The 25,132-nt window shown below is 51.3% G+C and overlaps 1 protein-coding gene and 1 long non-coding RNA gene across 7 annotated transcripts in view; both read right to left on the bottom strand.

Moving 5' to 3' along the window:
- Nucleotides 1-655: 655 nt before the first annotated feature.
- On the bottom strand, nt 656-6,401 carry LOC120760404 (uncharacterized). Its single transcript, XR_005703364.1, has 4 exons — nt 6,342-6,401; nt 6,212-6,266; nt 3,327-3,378; nt 656-2,336 (listed from the first exon to the last, which is right to left on the bottom strand). It is a non-coding gene; the product is annotated as an uncharacterized LOC120760404 (long non-coding RNA).
- Nucleotides 6,402-8,042: 1,641 nt separating this feature from the next.
- The window catches only part of TMEM132D (transmembrane protein 132D), a 199,281-nt gene continuing 182,191 nt past the window's right edge, over nt 8,043-25,132 (bottom strand). For 2 of the 6 annotated variants that reach the window (XM_040080591.2, XM_040080592.2), the window contains exons 6-9: nt 16,712-16,917; nt 15,080-15,353; nt 13,537-13,728; nt 8,072-10,813 (exon numbers count right to left, since the gene is read on the bottom strand). In XM_040080591.2, the coding sequence (XP_039936525.1) occupies nt 9,644-10,813; nt 13,537-13,728; nt 15,080-15,353; nt 16,712-16,917 (1,842 nt within the window). In that variant the 3' untranslated portion in view covers nt 8,072-9,643. Of the gene's footprint in view, nt 10,814-13,536; nt 13,729-15,079; nt 15,354-16,711; nt 16,918-20,852; nt 20,926-23,374; nt 23,561-25,132 lie in introns of those variants that run through there. The other 4 variants (XM_040080596.2, XM_040080593.2, XM_040080597.2 and 1 more) reach the window with 4 other exon arrangements.

Genomic DNA, 25,132 nt, shown 5'->3' with positions numbered 1-25,132 from the left:
TTGCCCTTTTGGGTGATCACTGACACACAACGTTCCCCAAATCCACTGGCCTGAGATGGAAACAGGAGATGCAATCAAGAGAGGAACAGCAGCAGGAGCTGCCAGCAGCCCCTGGGCCCTGCCTGGGCAGGCTCAGCCCGTGTCCCCTCGCTGTCCCCAGGGCTCCTGGCCACCCCTGTGCCCCAGGAACCTCTGCAGGTGCTGCTCACCTGTGCTGCCACCACGGCTCACGAGGTTTAAAAGCCCCAGGTACCTGCTGGAGGTGGTGCTGGTGCTGAAAACGTGACAAGAACTCATGTGCCACTTGAATAATTCCAAGAATTGCCACTGGGGAAGAGCTCTGGGGAGTACTGCTGTGTGCTGACACTGAGGGGAAGCTGTATTCCAACGGGAGCAGAGCGTGTCACACGAACCTTTGCTTCCCAGTAAACGTTTCATTCACTTCTACATAAAGCCTGAATGACTCCAAACCTGCTCTGTGCTGTAGCCAGTGAAATGCTCTTTTTTTCCCTCTTCCACACCAAATATTTAAATGTCAATCTATTAACATGACAAATTGCCTTTGGAGGCTGGGACCACAGGCTGTGCTCATTATTAGCCCCTTCTAGGTAACCCAAATTGCAGTCAAATAGCACATGGATTATAAATTCCCTTACAAAAAACCCCATAAAATATTAGTTTTAACCATCCACCTCTATAATTTCCACCAGCAAAATTAATTTGAAGAACTGCAAATGAAGCCTTTTGAGTCCAGCTTTACTTATTTAAAAGGAAGAAAACCAAAACCCTTCCAAATTAGCTTAAACAGAATATTGCTCATACTACATTCCACGTAACAAAGCGTTTTCTTCTATATTGACTATTCATTTCTGTAGAGAAAAGCTTGGGGGAAAAAACCCAACAAACCAAGCAGAGAGCAGATCAAGGCTTCAGGAGTGGGAAAAGGCAGCCCCAGGCCCTCCCTGCCATCATTCACAGGAGCCTTTCCAAGGGAGCTGTCCCAGCCTCCCGACTGACTGCAACCAGAGAATCCTCACCAGGGCTCGGGCAGGAGCCCTGCTCCGCACTGAGGGGCAAACACAGCCTGAAGTAACCCCAGGACACAGTTTATGGTCACTGCCATATTCCAGCAGAAGCCATATTTGCCACGGAACAATCTGGATGAAAAGGATAAAAAGGTGTTCTGGCTGCTTTGGCTCAGCAGCTCCTGTGTGTCCCAGAAGACTGATGCTGCATTAAAGGAGGGGTGCATGCACCCCCAGCTGCAGTGCCAGCAGCTCCTGTGCAGTCCCAAAAACACACACATGGCAATGAGAAGCTTTTGTCAGTGCTACGACCACAGAAAATGATAAATAACCAAGGATTTACTCTCCCCACCAGCACCATTAGCTCTTTCTGTCCGAGGCTTACCGTGGTGCCCCCAAAGCCTGGCAGTGTGCTGCACCAAGCTGCTCCTCCTGCTCGGGGCCAAGGTTTCCTCACCTCTGGCTGCTGCTGGCCCAGCTGCTGGAAGAGCAGGGGCTGATCCCTGCAGGGCAGCTCTGTGCCCAGGGCTGGCCCCACGCTCCCCCACAAAGCAGGAAACTGCAGCTGCTGAACTCCAGAGCCATCTCCAGCTCACTGTTTGCTTCCCACTCCAAGCCAGCAGTGACCTTTCCTCAGGTGTTTGGGCTTTGGATGATGAGGGGCGGAGACAAGAGGGCAAAGAGGTGAAAGCTGGGCTCTGTTTGCACACAATTACCGAGGGCTGGCTCTGTTACTGCAGTGACATTAATTATGTGTGGGTGCAGAGCCTGTGTGCATGCAGAGCAGGAGCCTCACCTGGAGACACAAATCCCTCCTGATTCCATCAGCCACAGAAACGCTGGAGGCACCAGCACAGCCCCAAAGCTGTGGGGAGAGCTTGGAGCGTTTTGTGAAGCTGCTTCAAATGCAGCCAAGAGGTTTCACCTTAAACTCTGTGTGGAGTGCTGGGAGGAGGCAGGATAGACATCCCAAAACACCCATCCAGCCCGGGAGGAACGGCAGTGTGCTGATGTTCTGCACTCCACTGCACTGGACTCTGTTGTTCAGCATCCCTCCCGCTCACTGCAGATCTGGACTGCTGAGCCAAAGCCTTCCCGTGCAGCAGTTTGCAAGCCACAGCTGGAGGGAAGCTCCTGCACCCCTGGCAGCTCCGACAAACTCTGCAGTGCCAGGAGAACAGCAGCCCCTGAGCCCTGGTGAGCCTGTCCCATTCCGTGTTCCATCGGCCCCTCCTCACATCGCAGCGTCTGAGGCGGTAAGAAGAGAAAAGTCCCAATTCACGATCCCGAGCTGCTGCGTTTGTGAACACCCTGAAAGGTGAAGGGACAGGGGCTCATTTCTCAGTGGCAGGAAATAGGTGTTTCTGTCTCCTGTCTTCTGCACACCCCACACTGTAAAGCTGGAGGCTTTCCTCTTTGCTCAAGGCTTAATTGAGTGTCTGCTGCCTGTGTCTATTACCCAAAAATGAAATGTTTCAAGCTATTTTTTTTTTTTTTTTGAAGGGAAGAGAGAGGAATTCTCAGATCAGTAAGTCAAAGCTCTCCCTTTTTGTAGAAAACAGATCCATTTCCCCACCTCCCCACGCCCCACATTGTTGCTGCTGCATTATCTGCGTGAGCCAGGCACCGGCAAGGAGATGGGGAAAAAACCACAGGACGTTGTAAGGGAATTCAATAAAGTGGCTCCAGGTATTGTATGGAAATAAATGAAGTGAATAATGCAGGAGCTCACTGCGGGTCCCTTCTGGGCTGGGGGGGCTGGAGGAACACCAAGGTGCCGCTCCGCACATCCGAAGTGCCCGCCTCAAGTGCTCCCTTGAATTGCAGGAATTGCAGGAGGCAGACACTCGGGGGGAACAGGGCAGGTGGTAAAAGGAGGAATGATCAGTTCTGATCTCAGGCTGGAGCAAAAGGGGCTGATGCCAGCCCTGCATCCCAGAACCCCCGCACAGCCCCCGGCACTGCCGCTCACCATCACCTGCCTCTCCTGGAGACGTGTCCTGGTGACACGGGGACAGAGCAGAGCAGGGCCCCCAGGCTCTGACTGTGCCTCCTGTCCCTGCCAGCGGCTGTGGCACACCGCTGTTCCCTGGCTCTTTGGAAAACATCCTCCCTGTGCATGGAGAACACCCAGCAGGAGTGGCGCTGCCTTTCTGGGGACAGCAGTGCCCCAGCTCTCCTTCAAGCTGCCCTCGTTTGGGTGCAGGGACACCCTCTGAGAGGCCACTGTCACAGCAGGAACGGAGACAACAGAAACCCAGCTGGGGAACCAGCAGCAAAAACCATTGGAGCTCTTCTCACCTTGCTGGTCAACACTCCACGAGCCTCTGCTCTCATTCTCCGCTCCCCAGGTCTGGCAGGGAGAAAAGAAATGGTTGGAACTTACCCAGACCCTCCAGCTCTGCCACCCTGAGGCATCCTCCCCTCCTTGGGGACACATCCTGCACCCCTCCTGCTGTCCATCAGGCCTCTCCTAACCCAACTGCAACTCCCTGACAGCTTTACTTGCAAATTCCCTCCCTGCACAGCTCATGCTAAGAGCCTTAATATTCCTGCAGATTCAGAAAGGGGATTTCCAACAAGCATTAGGAAAATTAAACTTCTCAGGAGCTGCCTCAATCTGACAAGCTATTTCTGGATCTTTAAAGTCCAGTAAGTGAAAATATTAAACTGGGGGATGGGGAAGCTGTAGTGAGCAAATGACGAATTGGAGCCGGAGCGAGGACAGGTGACTCTGGGTACACCTGAGACACCCATACCTGTACATACATCCACAGAAACACAGGGACATGAGCTGCTGACAGCCTCCTGCTGCCTTGGAACAGAAAATCACCACGTCCCACCCTCTGCCTCCACCCAAAGCCCCAGCAGCTGATGGCACTAACGAGGGAGAGGCGTTTCCCTTGGAGATTTGTGCTTTGCATTCCACCCCGAGCCCCTTGGGCAGCAGGCTGGGAGCTCCTGCTTAATCCAGCAGCTGTCCAGCCAGGACACGGCCTCAGGGGCTGGGACACAGGGAGGGCACAGTCCAGGCGCTCCCCAGGCTGGGCTGGGGACACTGGGGACATTCACCACAAATCCTGCTGGAGGTGGCAGCAGTGTCCCCAGCCCGGGCTGCTCCCGGAGCACCTCCCAAACCCAGAGCTGTGTGCGTGTCCTGCTGCTCCCCTCCCAACAGGACACGGTGCACAATGGCCCCGAGTCCCAGCTTGGCCATCCCTGTCCCCCCTGGCTCCTTTCTCCCCCTCTCTGCTGCTTTCCCATTCTGCATGCCCTGCAGAGCTCCCGAGCCCACACCCAGAGGAGAGGAGGCTGTTTATAGCCCAGGTCACTGCAGGGGAGGGCGAGAAGCTCAACCAGGCTCTCAAGATGTAAGGGTGTAACTCCGAGGGAGGAGATGATGTTATTTTCTTTAGGAGCATCAGAGTGACAAAATTTAGCTGTTTGCAAATTTTTCAGTAGTCTGGTCTGGTAGTTTTGCTCTAAAACCCAGAGATTTCCCCCGGTTTAAGGCCTGATTTGAGTGGTGATGCTCAGCTTGTCTGTCTGTCTGTCCTCCCCCTCCTTTGCACAGCCACCCCCAGCAGCCTCACGAATCACTTTACACTTGGCTGCAGGAAGGAGCGCAGCAGGAGCCCTGATGTGCACCCAGAGCAGCAAGGAGGCAGCCGGCCCGGGGCTGGTGCAGACCAGCGTGGCTCGGGGCTTTGGTGTCCCTGCAGCCCCCCCGGGCTCCGGGAGGAGTCGTGGCAGCAGCTGTCGTGTGTAATCCAGCAGACACCTCCCAGAGCGGTGGGGATCTCCTAACGAGCACTGGCAGTACACACAGACAGAGCAGCACTGCTGCTCCTCCAGCCATTAATATTGCAGTCGTGGGCTGCTTAATTTGCTGCTCCTCACGGAGCTGGAGCGGGGATAATGAAGGATGCCTGCATAATGAAGGATTTGTTGACAGAGGTCTTCATATCACATCAGCAAGAAGGTAGAAATGATCCTGTTCCAGGCACACTTGTTTGACTGGAGTGACCTTGGCCCTCTGGGTGCTCAGGGCCCAGGTGCTCTGCTCCTCTCAGCCATCACTGCTGCCAGTCTGGAACTTCCCCTGCTGCAGCCTTCCCAAGGACCAAGCAGCACACCACTCCTTTCCCAGGGAAGGAGCATTAGTTCTGCCTATTTCTGTGCTGGGCGCCGGAAGCCCAACAGCCCCTCCGGAAGGTGTGATGTGGCTGGGGAAGGGCACAGGCAGGGCCCAGCTGGGAGCTCTCAAACAGAAAAGGACTGGAAGCAGGGCACACCCCCTCCCCTCAGCACTGTGCAGGTGATGCCCTGACTCCGCTGCCGTGTCCCCAGGGCACAGCTCCAGCTGCAGGGCAGTGAGGGGAGCCGGGGCTGGCACCCTGCCCCTGTGCAGGACGCGCCTGTCCTCCCCTGCGTGTCCCTGATGGGAGGGCTGCCAGCAGCACTGCTCTCATTTCTGGTGACACTGCACTGCAGGCAAAGCTGCATGGCTGCACTGCTGCAGGGCTGTGCAGGGCTGGGCTCTGGTACCACAATAAACACGTAAAAATACGTGACAGCATTCCTGGGCTTTCAGCACTGAATAAATTTATCTCTGGGAAATTTTTTAACTGCTGGAGGCATTTTCTAAAAGCACCATTTGGCAGCGAGAGCTCCTTCCCCCAGCTAACTCCTCTGTGACGCTGGCTGGACTCTGATCAATGCCACCCTGAGTCCAGCCAAGCCTCTCTGCTCGGTGACACGTGTGCCAGGCTCTTCCAGGCTGCTCGGCACCAGCCCTCGGCTCCCACTGCGGCTCTTCCACGGCAGAACCGCCCCTGGGGCACGGGACACACAGCTGGCACTCCTGGAGACACCGCACACACTCTGAACCCAGCTGAAGCGTCTCGGGGTGCTCGCTGCATTTACAGCCCTTCACTATGGAAACGAGGTGTGAAGGCAGCTCCTAGAGCTGCTTGGTGAGGGCTGCACCTAGATTGAATACCTGCTCTGCTTTCTCAAGTCACTCACCTCCAGAGAAGTCTTCTTTCAAGCCAATTATTCAGCTGCACCGCTCAGAGTTTGAATTCACTGGTGTATTAATGCAGCTGGGTCCACACCACCATATATTTAAGGCTGCTGAAGGGGAAGCTTTTAAAATGAAAGAAGAGAGTAAAGAACCAGCTCACCTGATTTATAGGACCATCGAGTTTCTACTCCTGATTGTATTCATGCATAAAGTCTCTAAAAAGAACCAAACTGTATCAGATAAATTTTCTGTGTTGTTTTTTTTAAATATGCCTCAATCAGTCTACTCACAGGAAAAGAGACTCGAACATGAAAATAAGAGGGAACTGCGAAGAAGAAAACATTCACGGAATTAGTAACTCCCACAGGAGAGTCAGCAGGGCTCTTTATCAGGTTCAGGGGATTGCCAACGGGAGCCACAGCTGTAGAACGTTTTGTGTAATGCAGCATCTGAACACCATCACTGCTTTAATCATAAGGAATGGGATTCAGGCCCCACGTTTGCCAGCTGGGATCTCAACTGATGGCCTGAAACACGGAATTCCTCCCCTGGGATGCTCCAAGGTGCAGAGGGTTTTGCTCAGAAGTGTGGGGCCCTGTGCAGTGCAAAAAGGGAATGTTCACAAACACCCCTCCCAACAGACAGGCAAAACTCTCTACGGGAAGCTGATTTAATCTGCTATTAGCAATTAATTAGAGCGTTTGCTAGCATACAGATGGCCACAGCTCACACTCAGGACCCTGCACAGTGGGGTTTTGGCATGGATTTGCAGTGACCCTGGGCAAACCAGCTCCCCTTGGGGTTCCCACGTCAGGAAGGGACACCCCTTGCTCAGAGCACCGAGGGAAAGGAGCACTGTGAGCACTGCACTGGTTACAGCTCTGCCCCGTGGAGAGCAGGCAGCTCCAGCTGTTGGGTGCACAGAGCAGCAGGCAGCACAGATGTGTGTGCCAGGATCCTCAGCGCTGCAGCTGCAGGCTCTTTGTCCTCACTGGACATTTCTGTGCTTGGTGCCACCAGAGGAACTTGCTGTCAGCTCCTCCTGCTCCCCAGAGGCAGCTGCTGCAGGAATTTGGATTTACTCTGGGCAGGGCTGCTCCCAGCATGGACTGTGCCTGCTCCTCCCCGGGAGGGACACTGGCCACGCTGCAGAGGCAGCCCTGCACTCACTGCTCTGCTCTGCTGGGCTCCAGAGACACCTGGGACTCTCACCCTGCCTGCCCCACTGCAGACACCACGCAGTGATGTGCAAAGAGCACCCAAAATGCCCCAGAGCTGGCGGCAAGGCTGGGCTGGAACACGGGGAACCAAGGCTGCTTCCCTCACCTGAGAGAGCAGCCAGAGCTGGTCTGGGGCCTGCACTGGGCTGTCCTCACTGCTGCACCTCGTCCTGCACTGTGCTGGCACTGCTGCACCTCGTCCTGCTCTGTTCCTCAATGCTGCACCTCGTCCTGCTCTGTCCTCACTGCTGCACCTCGTCCTGCTCTGCTGTCACTGGTGTCACTGCTGCACCCCGTCCTGCACTGCATCACCAAGCCTTGAGCAGAGGTGCTGAAAGAAAGCAGAGACCATCTGATCCATCTGATCTCCAAATACTGGGCACATTTGCTCCATTTACTCTCCTGCCCTCCTAAAACTGCCTCAGAAGGTGTTCAGCCAAATGTGGATCTTCCCAAGAGAAGCAACCCGAACCCCACCCCAGCAACCACAGACTGGGCTGTCAGGCTAGAAATAAAGCACGTGGGTTTATCTGCACGTAGTTCCAAATCTTGGGAGGGTGGCTGGGTGCACACACGTTTGTAGCATAACGTGTTGCTGGTGCTGGATCTCCCCCAGCACTGCACAATGTAAAGTTCTGTGAGTAGGCTGAGCCTGGCTGGATCCATCAAAGGACACCTCTCTGTACTGCTGCCAGGCTCTCTCAGGGTAAACGTTCTGACAGTGAAAGGAAAGAGGCGTTCAGAGTGGGGAAAAAAAAAGATGAAGCCACTAAAATGCAAATTTTATTCACAGTTGGCATGTTTATAAATATATATATTACATTCTTACAATCTACAGTACATTCTAAATATAGAGGGATTGGATCTAAGTGTTTGTGGGAGGGCGGGGGTGTATTAAACCGAGCAACCTAGATTCAACGATGGAAGACTTAACAAAAAGGGGGCAAGGACTTACTCCAGAAAATAAAGGGGAACTTGAAATACTTTTATATATCAAATCCATCACCTGGATTTTAGTTAGTGCTTTGGCACGTTGCCACTGGCCATTGGAGGCTGCTGTGGGAGCTCACAAGAAACGCCCTGGTTTGAGGGCATGTGGGGTTGCAAGGGTAACCACTGAAATCCTACTGTATGTACATCCTTACCACAACAGGACATCATCACCAGCCCACAAGTGTTATCTGCTGAGTCTGGCGCTGCAGGGCTGGATGGCGAGGGTGCAGCTCTCCTGAGACCTCCCAGTGCCCTCTGAGCTGGGCTGAGAGCACGAGGATTGAACACCCCCAGCTCCCCAGGGCAGGGCACGGACAGACAGACAGACGGACAGACAGCTCTGGGTGTGGCCAGGGCAGCACAGGTGGCACTGAGCCCAGAGACAGTGGCCAGCTTGGGCAGGGACAGCGTGGAGAGGCAGAGGGGAGGGGAAGGGACCACAGCTCCCAGGGCTGACTGATCTGGGAAGTGCCCTCAGGATAGCAGATGGGGAGCTCCAGGGAAAGGGCTGGGAATAAAACACAAATTCGAAACAGGACAACCAAATAAAGTGGGCTTTTAAAAATAGCTCATTCTCTCAAACTTTCCAAAACAGACCTTCCTTAATATGAGTGATATTCTTAGTATAGATTCTATCTTCTCCTATTTTACAAATTAAGAAATACCAAAAATTGGCTGGCAAAGTTGATTACCTTGGCATCTACTTAAAAAGAGAGTTCCAGTTTGACCTGTGTCTGTGTATCCATTGTCAGTGCTTGGGAGGCAAACACGCTGGTTTGTGAACAGCCCAGTTATGCCTTTATCCCCTCCAGACTCTTTGGAAACTCACGACTCCTCAGCTCTGGGAGCTGCTTCGCTCGCACTGTTGGTTTTTGTCAGCTTTAAATTAATGTTCCTGGATGGATATTCTGTGCACGTGGCTCCGACGACATGCTCCTTTCATGGATCTATTTATTCTGAGCCCGAACTTTTGCTTTTAACCAAAGCTTGCAATATGGAACAGTAGAGCTGTGTGAGCTTTGTAATATCCAAACTGCGCTGGAGTTTGTTATATTTATTGATTTCCTGGGAAAGCACAGAGAATGAGACCCTATTATTTTTCTAAGTTTTTTTTTTCATGTTACTGTGTATCAAAAAACCACACGCATCTCTCACTTCCATCTCTGAGCACAGAGAAGACTTGAATTTTAAGAGCTGTCCAGGATCTCTGCTCTCCCAGCTGCTTTTGGGTGGCTTCTTGGGGCTCCATCGAGTTATTTTCCACCGGCTGATTCTTGTTAGAATACAACGTTTTGCCCCACTACCCAAAATTAAAGGCAGAAGGTGAGTGAAAAACAAACAAACGAACAAACCAAACCAAAAAAGTCTTTTGTGTCTCATTACGCATTTTCGTGTAACCTCTCCATGTAGTTTTTAAGTTCCTTGCACTCCCCCAGGTCCATGTCCTGGCAGACCCATTTGATGTCATCCTCGTTACTCATCAGGACTGAGTTGACAGCTGGGCACCCATCATCAGAGGAGATGGTGGTGAAGGTGGTGAATTTGACCCGTTTCCTCTTAGAGGTAGGAGAAGCGGTTGGTTCACTTTTCTGTTCTTTCCCTTCACTGAACGTGGGCTCGGGAGACCTGAAAGATTGTCCATTGATATTTTTGGTGGCGGTTGTGTTGAGGAGGTATTTGCTCTCCTCATAGTCCACTCCCCTGTCGATGGCAGTGATACGTTCATCCTGCTGGGATGAGAAATTGATGTGGTTCTCCAGGAGCTCCGCCCTGTTGCTCAGCCCAACCCAGTCATGAGAGTGGCTCATGCCCTCCTGCTCTTCGAAGGGAACTTGCTTGTTTCTGTACTTCAAAGCAAACGTGACGCAGTTGATGAGGAACACCAGGATGGCCAGGCAGAAGACCCCCAGCAGCGCGTACATGCCGATCTCCAGGTCGCTGAGGCCCCGTGGGGACTGCACCAGGTCGCCGTCCCCCGAGTCCCCGCTGTCCCTCGGCAGATCCACCTGTGCGGGGAAGCTGGTGAAGTCCAGGGGCAGGTTCTGGCTGTCATCATCCAGGAGGCTCTCCCTGTCCTCTTTCCTGCTCAGGACAGACCTGTGGGTGGTGGTGCCCCTGCCCTGCTCGTGGCCCACGGAGGAGCTGTAGTACTGCCCGTCCCCTCTCTCCTGCCAGCCGGATTTCTGGCGCCGGTCACTGGCGCGGTTCTCCGGGTGGACACCGGCACCCCTGTGCTTGCTGTCACTGACGTTGGGGTTGGCATCGCTCTGCCCAAACTTGACCTTAATGCTGCCGCTCCCAACAGCCAGGATGCTCTTCCTCTTGGATTTCTGGCACGACTCGCTGATCACCATCTCCACCTTCACCAGGGTGCCCTGGCCCTCAGTCTCCGCAGCAATCACAGGCCACTTGAATTTGGGGTCATGGTGGATGGAGACCACCTTCTCATCCAGCGAGGTGGCTGACAAGGAGAAGTCTTTGGAGTCATAAATATCCAGGGGCATGACAGATCCGTCGCTGAACTGGATCCAGCAGCTGATGGCTGCTTCCTGTAATACACAAAACAGATACACACACACAGTGATCGCCGAGGGAAATGTGCTCTGCGCTGGTCTGTTCCCTCCTCCTCACTAGATACACATACCACTACTGATCAGAACAGAAATAAATAGGGAGAGCGCTGAAATTAATATCTTGCCAAGATGTGAAGAGAAATGCTAGTCTAAAACACTCGCTGAGAATAAGATTTGTTCTCACAAAGGTGCTTAAAGGAGCCGTGTCCCCTGGGCTCTGCAGAATCTACTTCAGCACCAGAATAAATTGCATGTCAGGAAGCATTACCAGTGACTGAGATCATTTACTGTTGTATATTTAAATTAAAAAAAAAAAAAAACAACACCAAAACTATTTCTAAACTGCCTAAAATACAAAGTCTCCTCTTATTACACAAAGCACATGTTAGAAGACAGCTAATGCAGCCAACAGGTCCACACATGATTCCAAACCTTCACTCCTTGATTTCTGCCTCACAAATTAAATTAGCAGATTGTATAAGCAGAGGAAACCAATCAGCTGCTTCTTTAGGAAATGGCCAGGGTAATTTTTACGCTTGTTAGCAATTAAAAGCAAGACAACAATAAAGTTTAATCTCGTGTCACAGCAATGCAGATTGTGTATTCCAGTGTGAGTGGAGGCTTTCACTGAATGCAAATGAATCTGACCTGGCTACTGATTCAGTAACAGAATGTGCCTAATGCTGCAGCTCTCCTGGGATCCCTGACTTCTGGCTCCTAATTTGAACCATTTTAAAGCAAATTTAAATTTCAGAAAACACGTGTTCACCCATTTCTGAAAATCAGGTTCTCTAAGGTCTCTCAAAAGGCCATTGGAAATTGTTGTGTCACCTGAATTTGTATTTGTACATTGATAATTTACAGACAAAATTCAGGCTGCTCTCCTGGAATCTCATTCCTGCTTCTGATGGTGCGACCTGCCCTGGCTGGGATATCTGCACTGGAGAATCCCCACCAGACAGACCTGGAATCAGTGGATTCTCTAGTGCCTGAAATGAGCCTTTGTCTGGTCAGAGCCGGGATCACCTTGCTCTGAGTCTGCCAGACAGACAGACAGACACACAACAACAAATTGTAAAAAACCGTGAATAGGAAAGTCCTGTTTCCTCAAATAAGCAGTTTTTCATGCAGACAGTATTTGCATTCCAACTCCACATACGTACTGAGAATAAACACACGATTATCCTTTAAATTGTTCACAGCACAGAGTCATTCACCTGTTCAGAGCATGGAGAATAAGCTTCCAGTCTTTTGGGATTGTGTGGTGCATAATCTACTGGCCTGATTCTGAAATCCTCAGAGCCACAAAGCTCCCCCCGCCTCAGTGGGAGATTTGTCTCTCTCTCTGTTTCAGGACAGAGCCCTAAGACTGCTGACACTGTCATAAATCCCAGATTTGTGTTTGTTAATCTTGGGATGTTTCTTGAAGGCTGCATAGAATTTATGTCACCGACTCTCATCCTCCCACTGTGTTGCTTGAACCTGCATAATCATTTAATAATTTTGCATTGCTGTGCTTATAGGGACTGTGCTCTGAAAATCACATCCTGAGCAGCGGAGGGACCCAGCTGCCTTCCACAGCCCTTCCAGGGAGGGCACACAGTTTCCAGGTTTAGTGTGGACCCAGTGCTGCCCTGACCTGCCCAGACTCCGTTTCTGGGAGCTGAAATGCCACAGCTGGGCAGCACAGTGGGGCCGGCTGGCACCAAGCCCTGCTCCTGGGCTGGTCTCAGGGCACTCTGTTCAACTCCCAGCTCACTGGCCTTCCTTCAACCTGCCTGGCATCCATTTCTTGACTCCTGACTTTTATCACCCTGTAAAGACAGCAGCTCTGCGTTATTTCTCCTCCTGCATCCCAAGGATAAGCCCCCATGATGAATTAAAGCACCTCAGCAGCTGGCCAGACTTCAAATGTGCATGCCATGATCATTTACCTTTAAAGCTCAGAACATGCTTAAGTGTTAAGAGCCCAGCACATCCTTGATGAAGTCTCAGACTGATGAATTTGGTTTGGAAGAAAAGTTTCAATTCCAAATGTGTACAGAAGCACAAGGACAAATACCAGGCAGGGAGTGATGAGGACATGGCAAAGTCCAAAAGCCCTTGGTAACTGTTGGTTCCCTAATAAAGGAACTAAGGGTAATAAGGGGGGAAAAATGCTTTATGAAATCATGAATCAGGAAATGAGTCAGTGATGCTGATTCATATTCCAGTAATGAATCAGAGGGAAAGGGATGTTCCCTGACTTCTTAAAGTGCTCACAGGAAGGGACTAAAGGAAGAAGAGTCTGGCACGACACGAGACACTTTCTCATGTAAAGGTGGAATTAAAGGGGTGACTTGGCTGCCTGTGGTGGGAGGCTGAACGTGGCAGGATGTCCTGGGATCCAGTGGGTGCTGGATGGGACAGAAAAGGCACAGGGGGGGTGTGTGTGTGTGCATGCACTGCTGCTCAATTCTGACCCTTTACTGCCTGTTATTTATAGGATCAGCCATGACAGGAGGGCTGTTTGGGGCTGTAAAAACACAGTGCCCCTTTTGTGAGATCTTTCTTTTGCTGTTTAGGACCCTCGGTGGCCTTCAGGAAAGTCCCACGAACGGAATGTTTGGTTAGCACACTCTTAGTAATGACCTGCAGGGTTGCAGCAGCTGCAGGCAGGGGCAGGGTCTCAGAGCAGTTCCCTCCACACAGCCCAGTACCTGCTTTGGGGACTGGAGCAGCTCCTGTGCTACAGCAGTGGCAAAGATGGCCCTGTTGCTGCCCGGGCTGAGCTGCAGAGAGAGGGACAGTCCTGTCACCAGCTGCACTCCCAGGTCAGTTATTGTCACCTTCTCGTCCAGGACTGTCACTGTCTTCTCAGCCAAGATGGCATCTGAAAGGGGGGACAGGATCTGACAGAAAAACTGGAGTTAGCAACAGCCATTTTGTACAGCACCACGTAAAATAACCACGCTGGACGGATGTAGCACAGAGGAGGGGTGCTTATGGCAACGGGAACAATTTCTCACAGCAGACACCATTAAAATATGATTTAAAGGGCCTACTCACATTTTGTAGCTCTTCTGCAGTAACACCTTTTACCTGTAATCAGCTGTGCCAGTCCCCAGTGCAATGTGCCAACCACATCTGCTCCAGATGTGGGAACTGTCAGTGTAATAACCACATCTGCCTCAGGTGCAGGGACTAGCTGTAAATGTAACCTTCGTGTGAAATTTAAGTATTTGATTAATCCCCGTGTTTTGAGGTAGCACAAACACAATGCAGTCTGTAGATTTATGTAAAACCCACTGAATAAATGGTATTTGTTTCTCTCCTGCGGAAAGGAAGGGTGATGTATTGCTACAATAATCTCTCATGGTGCTGAATGCAAAACTGACAGAGAGAATTTGTTTTGGTTAAAAAAATACACACAGAGGTCAGTGCAGTGATACATGACATCCGAGATGCTCATTAGCAAGCCAGTTGAATGTAATGATCCATACAGGGCACACAGCATTTCTGAAGCAGCTTATAGGAGTTATTCTTTAAATACAACTTGCTCTCAGCTTTTTACCCTTGGATTTTTCTTTCCACAGTTTTACGTGCTTTAGTTGGAGCATTTTAAATTCCAGAGCTTTAGAAAGGCATTCAGAAAATCTTCGCAGATTTTGCAAGAAGTCAAAAATCTCAAATCCCATTTCTCCTGCCTTGACAACCCCGTTATCGACAGGTGTGCTGGCTGTTTTCTGCTTTGACAGTTTGGGAGGATAAGCATGTTTGGAGAGAGATTTTTTTCCCCTGTTCTAGTGTTTGTTAACATGTTTTCTACTTCAGTATCCCTGAAATAATCTCTCTCCCCATCTCCTTCTCCTTTTAATTAATATTTGGATTAATATTCCAGTCTCACTTCCTTAACCAGCACTGGTTAATTTTCACTTTACCCTTTGCTCCATCAGTGCAGCAGCTGCGTGCCTTGTGATAACCCAGATCCCGGCTCCAGCTTCAAAAGCAGCCTTTGACAAAAATAATCAGAAAAAGGCTCCCAATATACAGGTTGGATTAAATTAAATAAAACTGCGTTCCACTACACTTTGGGGCACCAGGTGAGGAGAGAAAACCATTTCTTTCATGTTTTCTAGTTCTTGTTCCAATTCTGCTCCATTCAGAAGCCCCTGGCTGCAGTTTTTGTTGCTAATGGGGATCCCCCCATTCCCAGGGAGGTGAGTCAAGGCAGGACCAGAACCACGTCAGCGATTTTCCTACCTGGATCGTGGTCATTCCGAGCTCCAGCCCCACCAGGACCTGTCCCTCCTGCAGCCTGGCGATGCGGGGCTCCTCCACCTGCATGAAGTCCCTGACCATGTCGGTGATGTCCAGCTGCCAGTCGGGGCCCAGCAGGTAACTGAGCTGAGCCCCGGGCTCGGGGGGCTCGGCCACGAACTGCGTGAGCACCCTGACCATGGCGTGCTGGTACTGCAGGGTGCAGCCCCTGCCCCTGCGCTCGTCCTCCTCGTCGTCATCGCTGTCCCTGGCCGGCCTGCGGGCAGCAACGGGCAAACTCAGCTCGGCTGGGGCAGCCGGGGCACGACACTGACCTCAGCCTGCTGGGACCACGACACTGACCACGCTGCTTCCTTCGGGTGCTCCCACTTCTGCCCTGCTTCCCTCAAAACAGCGGAACTCAGTACACACAAATAACGAAACTCAAAACCATCGGGCAGCAGCAGCACAGTGAAACTAACCCACGTAATTTTCTCACACTGGCCTGAGAACCACGGCCTGAGAAATTGTGAGGAGGAATCCAAACAGTCCTTGGAGAAGGAGAACAACCCTTGCAGGTGTTGTTTGTCTCCTTGCTATTTACTTGCAAGAAACAGTCGAGGGGTGCTGTTGCTACCTGTCCAGTGATGGGGATGTGTTGATTTGTTGCCCAATGAAATTTTATTCTCTCGTACCCATCTATAAAAGAGGACTTTGAAGAGTAAAGATCGCTCTCACTTGCTTCTAAGCCGGAGAGTCTCGTGTCGTTATCACCGTCCCTAGTACAATAGCGACGCTCTTGAGATCACCACCCGGCCTCCCAGCTCTGCTACCACACTGTCCTCACCACCTATCTTCCATTGTTGTCCATGTCAAGTCCTTGCTTTGGGACCTTCACACTTCTTTTCTTTCAGGATCTTCCCATAAACATCTTTGTGTTGCCATGGCAATCTCCTCTGCACCTACACACACGTCCCTCTCTGTGTGGTACAGTTTGAAATCACATCTCCACCAAAACGTCTTTGCTCTGATGCTAACAGAAACCTGTAATAAAAGTCTTCATTTGCAGGTGGGAATACCAAGAACCTGCTTTATCAATTTGTTCCTCTTGTTCCTAAGAACTCTGACAAGAGATGCAGACAGCTCTGAGCTGCCTCACCCATCCTCTGTGGGCCCTGACAGTGTCTGGAAGCTGTGTCCTGACTTTGGGACACTGGTCAGTGCCCCTGGACCCTTCAGGGATGTGGAACAGGCTAGCTGTGACCCCTGACAGTGGATCCATGAGCTGCCAGGACCTGTCAACAGGCTGGGGACCCCACAGCCCTGCCAGAGCTTGTTCTGCTGATGTCTCCTTGCTGCCTCGTGCCTGATCCTGCCCAACTCGACCAATTAGCTCTTCCCATCTCAGTCATTAGTGCTACAAAAGGAAATTGATTTCCCATCTAGGCTCATGCAACCTGCAGCTTCCATTTCCCTTACAAGTCCAGGGCAGGAGCCTATTGAATAAATGTCTGGTGACCTTCAAATTTACAGCGGAATTGCATTAAGGGCGAATGAACATGTTCAGATCCACTGGCCCTGACAGGTCCCTGGCAAGTGCACAGCCCAGAATGAACATCCTCTAATGAAACCTACCTCTTATTAGAGATGATGGGGACTCTCCACCCCTTGATCTGATTTAGCTCTGTGTCAGAGACCTCTATCTGCAGCGGGAGACGAGGAATCCAGACTGTCATCTCTAAAGGGGCACTCAGATGCTGGTAAGTGAAATTAACTATGACATTCACTTTGCCTTTCATTTCCTTCCCGTTGACAAAGACATAGTCACATCTGTCAGAAACCTGAAAATAAAAAGGAGAAGGAAAAAAAAAAAATTAATGAGTCTCTTCACTAATTATAAAGTTCACCACACACTGGGTGAGTGGGAGGAAGAGAAAGGATCTAGCTCCAGGTTCAGAGGACAACAAGGAATAACAAGAAAGGTGCCTGGTGTGCCCTTAATGGGCTGTGTAATTCAGCATTGTTTTAACAGGCCGGTTTTTCCTGCTATAAACAGTTCTAGTATAACCTAAGACAAGGGAACAGCTTTTTTTTAGTCCTTAATTCCCACTCCAAGAGAAGGACAGAGCTCCAGGGTCATGGCAGGGAGAGAAGGTTCCTCTGCTCCCCCCAGTGTGCAGCCCACTCACCTGGGGAGGGACAGGTAACGCCTGCAGCAAGAACTGACAAGGGATGGACATCTCTAATCAGCCCCGGAACGGGACAGGCTTTTCAAGGGTCCTGTCACAGGCACCAGGGAATGGGGGGCTCACAACCAAAACCCATCCCAGGGAAGAGCTCAGTGCTGGCCAGGGCTGTGCAGGGAGGCCAAGGAGCTCCAGCCCTGCTGCAGCCTGCCAGAGGCTTCCAGAGCCCTGCAACAGCAGCACAAGTCCTGATGTCACTTTATTTATCACCTGCAGCTCTGGACATCAATATTGCAGAGAGTTAGTAAATCTCACTCAAGCACTTCAGCAGTTACTGCGAGGATCTAGGTGAGCTGACAGGACCTGTTCATTACGGTTAGTTAAAATAGATGAGTAAATGTACACGTCAAATAATTTATTAACTACCACTTTACCGTGCTGATGATCTGAAGGAATGATCTATTGGAACCCTGAACTCTTTTCACAATCCATTACCAGCCAGACCTTCTGTTCCATTCCATCAATGTATTTAATGTTTCTCCCTCTGGAATGTATAGTCTCATCCTTCTCTGAATTTAATGCCGTTTCCTACTTTTCTGTTTAAATGCTGAATTTAATGTCCCCTGAGTGTCCCCTGAGCGTCCCCTGCCTGTCCCCTGCTCTGCAGTCTCCAGGGCTGCTGGCAGGGCACCTCCCAAACCTCCTCCTGCCTGGGGTAAGCCCCCTGAACAGGGGCTGGAACTCAACACAGACCACAGAGAAAACTGCTGAATTCTGCTGGTCAGAGATGGGAAGCGGCCTCTCAGATTTTAAATTCATTAATGCTCAAGCAATAACAAGAGGAAGAAAATTTGGCAGGCAAACAGACCTCGATTCCAACTTTATCAGGGTTTACTGCACAGAGAGTTGAAAAAAGAATCCATCCCTAGTGGATGATGAAGACTAGTGTATGAATGATTAAATAAACACCACGACCTTGTGCCTTCAAGATCATGATTTATAGAACAAACTGATGGTCAGGAAAAACAAAAATGACGCCGCTTGGGATCCCCGCCCGCGCCCGTTTCCCTGGCTGCAAGAGGAGCCGGCAGCAACTATGAGCTCATTGAGCTCCCAGCCAGCCCTTCACTCCTTGAATGAATAAGCATCACTGTTCTGCTGCAGCTTGCATGCAGTCCTGACAGAGCAACGTCCAAACTCGGGGCAAAGTACAGAACATTTCCATAAATCGGGCCAGCACACTCAGAACCAGGTCACCAACGCGCAGGAGGAGCAGCCGTGCCCGCGGTGCTGCGGGCACACCCGAGCCATTCATCCTCCGGCACAAGAGAAGGGCTCGAAAGATGGAGGGGGAGCAGAAAAATGCAGCTCCTCTGTCTCTTCTGAGGTTGTTTTCGAAGCTGCTCACTGGGAAAGAGGGCGCCTCGTGCAGTGAGTTTGCTGGGACTCAGCTGAGCCTCTGCAGGACAGACAGGGCCAGGATGGACAGACAGACACTGGGATGGGCTTCCAGAGCACCAAGGCAGGCAGCAAATGCACCAGGGGAGCTCTGCACGTGCCCTGGGGCCAGGAGTGCCCCGGAGCAGCTCCGTGATGGGACTGCAGGGCTGAGGCAGCCTGGGCACACAGCAGCCACCCCTGAAAGCCAGCAAACACTTCCTACAATGCAACAGGGGCTGCAAGGCACTGGGGAAAGGGGAGATTCATGGGGAAAACCAATCTGTTTTCATCCCCAGATCCAGGGACTCCCTCCCATCTCTCATTTCCCCTCCTCCTGCCTTTGAGGTCTGATATCAGGGACGGCAACTCCAGCTTTCAGTAATGGTGACAAGGGCTCGAGAGAGAAAGAGTAGATTTCCTTTTACTGCTGATGCACTGCTGGAATACACCTCTGTGTTGTGGCCACTGTAATTCAAGGACATCATAATGCCATTAAACCCTTCTGGTGCTGTGCTCCCTTGCTGAAGCTTTTCTAGGCTTTGTGTCACCGGAGCTCTTCACACAACTGCACTGAGCTGACTTCCGTTAATTAAGGGAGACTGTACTTAGCGTTCACAAGATGCTCCAGAAATTCTCTCAGTACAGGGGGCTTTTATCTCTTGAGGGACTCAGGTTTGAATGGCTCTTTTGGGCATGAACTTGGTAGATTATAAAAGTGCTTTCGGTTTCTTTTGGCTCGTGCAGGTGCCCCTTTTTTTCTTCCATCAGTGAGCAGCTAAGACGGCTTCCCCTGAGTGACACGCACACATCTGAGTGCTGCACCGAGGGCACGGGTCTGTCCCAGCACGGCACAGGGTCAGGAATGACATTTCCACGTGCACCAGGTCCATAGCAAACACGCAGCTGCTGCCAAGCTGGATGTGGAGTTCAATCATCAGCGCTACAAAATGTGCAGAAGGGAATATCTCAGATGTACTCAGCACTGCACTCACTTCAAATCCCCACTGTCAGCAAAGGGAAGAGACTGAAGTCACTTTAGATGCAGTCACTGCATCTAAAAACCACTGTAAACATGCAGTGCCCAGCCCCACGTGCAGCTCTGGACTCTGGTACCCCCAAACTGAGCCCCCAGGGTGGTCAGTGGGGAAGGTAAGCCTCTGATATTTCCATATAAAAATCTGCATTTTGGAATCCCTCCGTGACTTTTCCCCCACCCCTGCTCCTGTAAGTGATCCTGCCCCCGTGAGGGCTCTGTGCATGTAACACACACTTCAAACACAGCCCTGCCACCGTGCCGAGCTCATGGGATCTCCTCTGATTGAGCAGGGCACGCGTTTTCCTTGGTCTGCCAGCATAAATGGGGATATTTAGAAATGTAAGTTATGATAATGAGCCCTGCCTAAATCACTGCTGTCAGAAGAAGAATGGGGGAGTCTCCGCTAACCATTAAAAATGAATGAGGAGGGAAATAAATAAGCAAAAGCAGGTCATTTGAGCTGTAAAAGACTGGAGAACACAAGCTGTGTACCAAGGTACAGAAGGATGAGGCCATTATTAGCTCTATAAGTCACCAATAAACGACTCGGGGGAGGCAGAGTCACCTTCCATCACCCGCGCTCACCCCGGGCGCAGTGAGCTGCCTCGGCGCTGACCCAGCCCGAACGGCGGCAGCAATCCTGCAGACACTGGGCTTATCCCGAAAGCAGCTGTGCCCCAGCCCCGGAGGGACCGAGGCAAACGGGCAAGGTCCCCTTGTGGGGCGTGCTGAGGAAATCCTCGCCCCGCGGGCCTCTGCAGACACACGTTAACATTTCTGCAGTTCCGCTGCTTTGTTACGTTTATGTCACCATTACCATATACACAATCACGGAATGTTCTCCCTTCCCGCGGGCCCCACTGGGTTATTTTTGCCGCAGTACCACACCCCTGTGTCCCCTTAGCCCCCCTGGCTCCTGGCCACCCCTCTGCACCGTTTTCCCCATCCCTACTGGCCCCTGACCCTCCAGGACCAGCCCTGGATCTGCTCTATAACCCCGGACCCTTGGCCCCATTTTGCCTCTCGTCCCTGGAACACGTTTGAGGCTGTACCCACGGTGCAGACAATAACCAGCGCTGGGATTTCCAAATTTCGGATTTCCCCATCTCCTCACCGTTATGGCCATCCCTTTATCAGCAGAGTGCTCTGGTCCCCGGGGCTCTCAGGCACAACCTGCCCCGAGCCCTGCTCACTGCATTCCAGACCGATTTTAAACCCAGCATCACCTGCACCAAAGCTTCCCCACCTGCTGGGGTTTACAGTGAATCAGCTCTTCTTCATTTTAAATGCTTTGAATTTTAACTGGGATGGTTGAAGTATCTGCCAAAGTCTGAAAATGCCCTTTCAAAGGTGACAGATGACAGAACAAGGGGGAACGGTTTTAAACTGAGAGAGGGTAGATTTAGATTAAATACTGGGAAGAAATCCCTCCCTGTAAGGATGGGCAGGCCCTGGCACAGGTGCCAGAGCAGCTGTGGCTGCCCCTGGATCCCTGGCAGTGTCCCAGGCCAGGCTGGAGCAGCCTGGGACAGTGGGAGGTGTCCCTGCCATGGCAGGGTGGGACCTTGGTGCTGTCCCTCCCAACCCAAACCATTCCATGACCCTGTGAAAGGTGAGCCATGTCCTCAACACCTCACAGCCCAATTTATGGGGAACAATCCTTTCCAGCCCCGCTCTGCTCTGTGCAGAAGGATCTGCCTTGTTTACAGGTGTCAAGTGACACATCTGAACTCTGCTGATTCCAACAATCCAGGGCGTGCTCCGAATTTGGGAAATCCACACCTTCAAACGTCAGCGCCGTTCTGCAGAGCTGTTCCTATTGCAGCACCAAAAATCACTGCATGCACAGCTGCATCTGCTTTTTCTGCCCACAGGCAAACGTCCCCCTTGGTCTTTAGGGGCCTCGTTTGCTGCCAGCCCTCCCACAGTGACACGGGCTAAGGCCACCCAGCACTGCTGTGAGCAGTATTAGCAGAGACCTGTGCGCATGGGAAATGGATTTTACCGCACTGATCCACCTGAAGCATCTCACAGAGCATATCCATCCAGAGAACTCTGACGCCAATTAATTTCCTAGAAATAGTCTGGTTTGTTCCGCAGCTTTGTGGCAGACATCAGTATTTCATCCCAGCCGGATCTACCCGAGTGAAACACGCAACGGGACGTCTGAAAAGGATTTACAATTTTAACAAGTTTTGTGATCTGACACAACGTCTGAAGTGTGCTGGTGTTACCAACTGAAAAATCCCCTCATTAACAGGCTCTCCTCAGGAATCACCTTTTGCTTTTTAAAATCCAGACTCGGTGGATAAAACTTCAGTGGGTTTTTCCTTTCCGTGTTTCTCTGCCCCCGTTGGCACTACTCAGCACGGCGCATTTGCACAGATTTTAGACATTTTCTGGGGCTGTAGCGAGAGGAGAGCGGCTCCTGCCCAGCCCTTTGTGAACACATTTTCAAGAGTCTGTACACTCTGCCCTCACCTGTGATTTATTCCTGCCTTTTAAGAGCTTGTCCCGCTGAGCTCAGACCAGCCAGGGCCCCCAAAGTGTCCCAGGTGCTGGGTGTCCCTCTGCCACGGCACTGGTCCCTCTGCCTGCAGGATGGATGCTGCACTTCAGCAGGGCTTTCAACACACCTACGTTTGCTTTCATTTTTGGGTCACAAAATTCAGTTTCATTTCAATTTCAAATGATTTAAATTATGTAAAAATACCACAACATCAAGGAAAAAGTTATTTTAAAATTAAAAAAAAAATCAAAACATTTCATTTTGGAAATGTCAAAGCAAGTTGTTTCCTTGACACAAGAACCTGGTAGTATCCTTTTCTTCCTCTTTTTTCTCTTCTGTCACAGATGAAATTCCAAAGGAATTAGCATCATTTCACAAAGCTGCTTTACAGGACTACAAATTCTGACTGAATAAACTCTGCCAAATTTTCCCCAATAGGCCTCAATCAGCTGGGGCCACAAATCAAAACAAAATCATCCTGATGAAACTCTGCTCAGTTAAAACCCAACGCCACGGCGTTGTTCCTGCTGTTCCCACGTGCAGGAAGGGATGGAAGGGCACAGGACAACCTCTGCACGAGCCTGGGATGGATTCCCAGCTCCCTCACACGCTCACCAGATGGCTGTGTGCGATTTATTGAGATTTACTGAGATCAATGCTCAGGATACTGGAGTGTTAAACTCCCACGGAACTCCGGGGGAGTTTGGTGGTTAAACCTCTCTAAGAATCCGGCCTTTAATCTCCCTTTGATGCATTTGTGAAATAAGGATCCTATCCCCTTGTTTTACAGGGATTCTGCAAAGCCTGATCTGTGAGAAACAGGAGCTCAGGTGCTGGAGTTACGCAACTGCATCTTCCTGATTAAAATTTCTGTGCAGCTCTTTGGGCCAGCCCTTCACCTCCTCACCTGCAGCAGCTGCTCCCCAGGGCAGGGGCAGCTCTGGGGTGCAGATCTGGGGTACAGATAAGGGGTGCAGATCTGGGGTACAGATCTGGGTACATCTCTGCATGCAGCTCTGACCACAGGCAGCACCTCCCAGCAGCACTGAGCCCCGAGCCCAGAACTGCAGCGCCCACCAGAGCCATGAATAAAACACCAATGAACAAACAGAGCACAAAAAACCCACCTTTGATCAGGTCAAATGGCAGAGATGAAATAGGAACTCCAACTCTTCAGTCCTCACCTGGATTCTCCCCACTGCACAAGTGTGGGATTGTTGAATAACCTCAATAACACAGGCAGGTGTGGGCTGGGGCCGTGTGGGCTCGGCCACATCCGCACAGCACAACGTTCCCACGGGCTGTGTGTGCTTTCCCTTCTGCCATCACACCTCACACAACGATGTTAACAACCTCCCTTGTAAAGAACTCCTCTTTTCCTCTCGGTTGCCCTGAGCCTCACCTGCAGCCATTCCTCATCTGTCCTCACCAGGTCAGTTGTGATTTGTTGTGCAAGTGCAGAGCTCTCTGCCTCACCACCGAAGCCAGATGCCTCTTGCACAGGTGCTGCTTTCACGGGGCTGGCTGGGACAGAGGAGGACACCACGATGTGCTGAGCAGCGTGGACTGAAGCTCCTCTGCACATCCCAGGGACTGCAGCTCCTCACACACCCTGTGCTCAGTCCCAGTGAAATTTATTTCCTCTCTGTTAGAAAAAAAATCAGATCCTCCTTTAAAGGGTTTTCATAACTTTCTGGAAAATTGCTTCAAACCAAATAAAATCTAAAGACTCTTTTGCATCAACTGATGAAAAAAGAAATTACCACCCTTATTGCAGTTTTACGCATGGCTGCTATTAAACTTTGGTCCAACAAGCCAACAGCTGCTGGCTTTCATTGTGAAGAAAAAGAAATAGGGAAACTGGCTTAAAATGCTTTTTCTTTAATGCTGTGAGAGAAATGTAAATTCTTCCTGACCACTCTGGACTCCTAAATTAGTTAGAAAAAAGCGCTGGGCTGATATCTTCTCTGCCTCCTCGCATTCTCTCATCTTTCATCTCCATCACTGCACTGCAGGCTCGAAGCTTCGCTATTGTTTTGACAACGCTCTCCTTTTTCCAGCTTCCAAGAAACCTCTAGACAGGGATTGTCAGTTCTAATCATGCAGCTCGTGCTGCAGCAACAGGTGCTTACTGAGGACTGAGGAACAGCGTTTCACCTTTCGCACAGGGCTGGCAAAGCCAGGCCAGAGCAGGGGTGAGGGCAGCCACGGGCAGCAGGCAGGGCTGGGGACGGCGGCCCCTGTGCCAAGCCTGCCCACGCACACCTGCGAGGGGCACCTGGGCTGGCGGGGGCACAGGGGCATCAGGCTGAGGGATCTGGGGAGATTTACAGCGCTCGGAGCCAGCCGAGCACTGAAAGCTCGGAGCTGGGAGGTGTGGAGGTGTGCCCACCCAGCCGTGCCCACAAATCCAGCGGCACATCTCCCTGCAGCTGTGCCCACAAATCCAGCTGCACATCTCCCTGCAGCTGTACCCACAAATCCAGCGGCACATCTCCCTGCAGCTGTGCCCACAAATCCAGCGGCACATCTCCCTGCAGCTGTACCCACAAATCCAGCGGCACATCTCCCTGCAGCTGTGCCCACAAATCCAGCGGCACATCTCCCTGCAGCTGTACCCACAAATCCAGCAGCACATCTCCCTGCAGCTGTGCCCACAAATCCAGCGGCACATCTCCCTGCAGCTGTACCCACAAATCCAGCAGCACATCTCCCTGCAGCTGTGCCCACAAATCCAGCTGCACATCTCCCTGCAGACAGCACAGCACAGGGCAGAGTCAGCAGCCTGGCATCTGTGTGCCACAGGCCGTGGCAGGACACCCAGCACGGCTCCAGCCCTGCCCTGGATGCTCAGGGATCCAGTGTTTAGTAGAACAAATCCCATC

This window comes from Hirundo rustica, chromosome 17, assembly GCF_015227805.2.
Source record: "Hirundo rustica isolate bHirRus1 chromosome 17, bHirRus1.pri.v3, whole genome shotgun sequence".
Taxonomy (NCBI): Eukaryota; Metazoa; Chordata; class Aves; order Passeriformes; family Hirundinidae; genus Hirundo; species Hirundo rustica.
The sequence above is the reverse complement of the archived record's forward strand: the minus strand, read 5'-3'. Positions and strand labels throughout refer to the sequence as shown.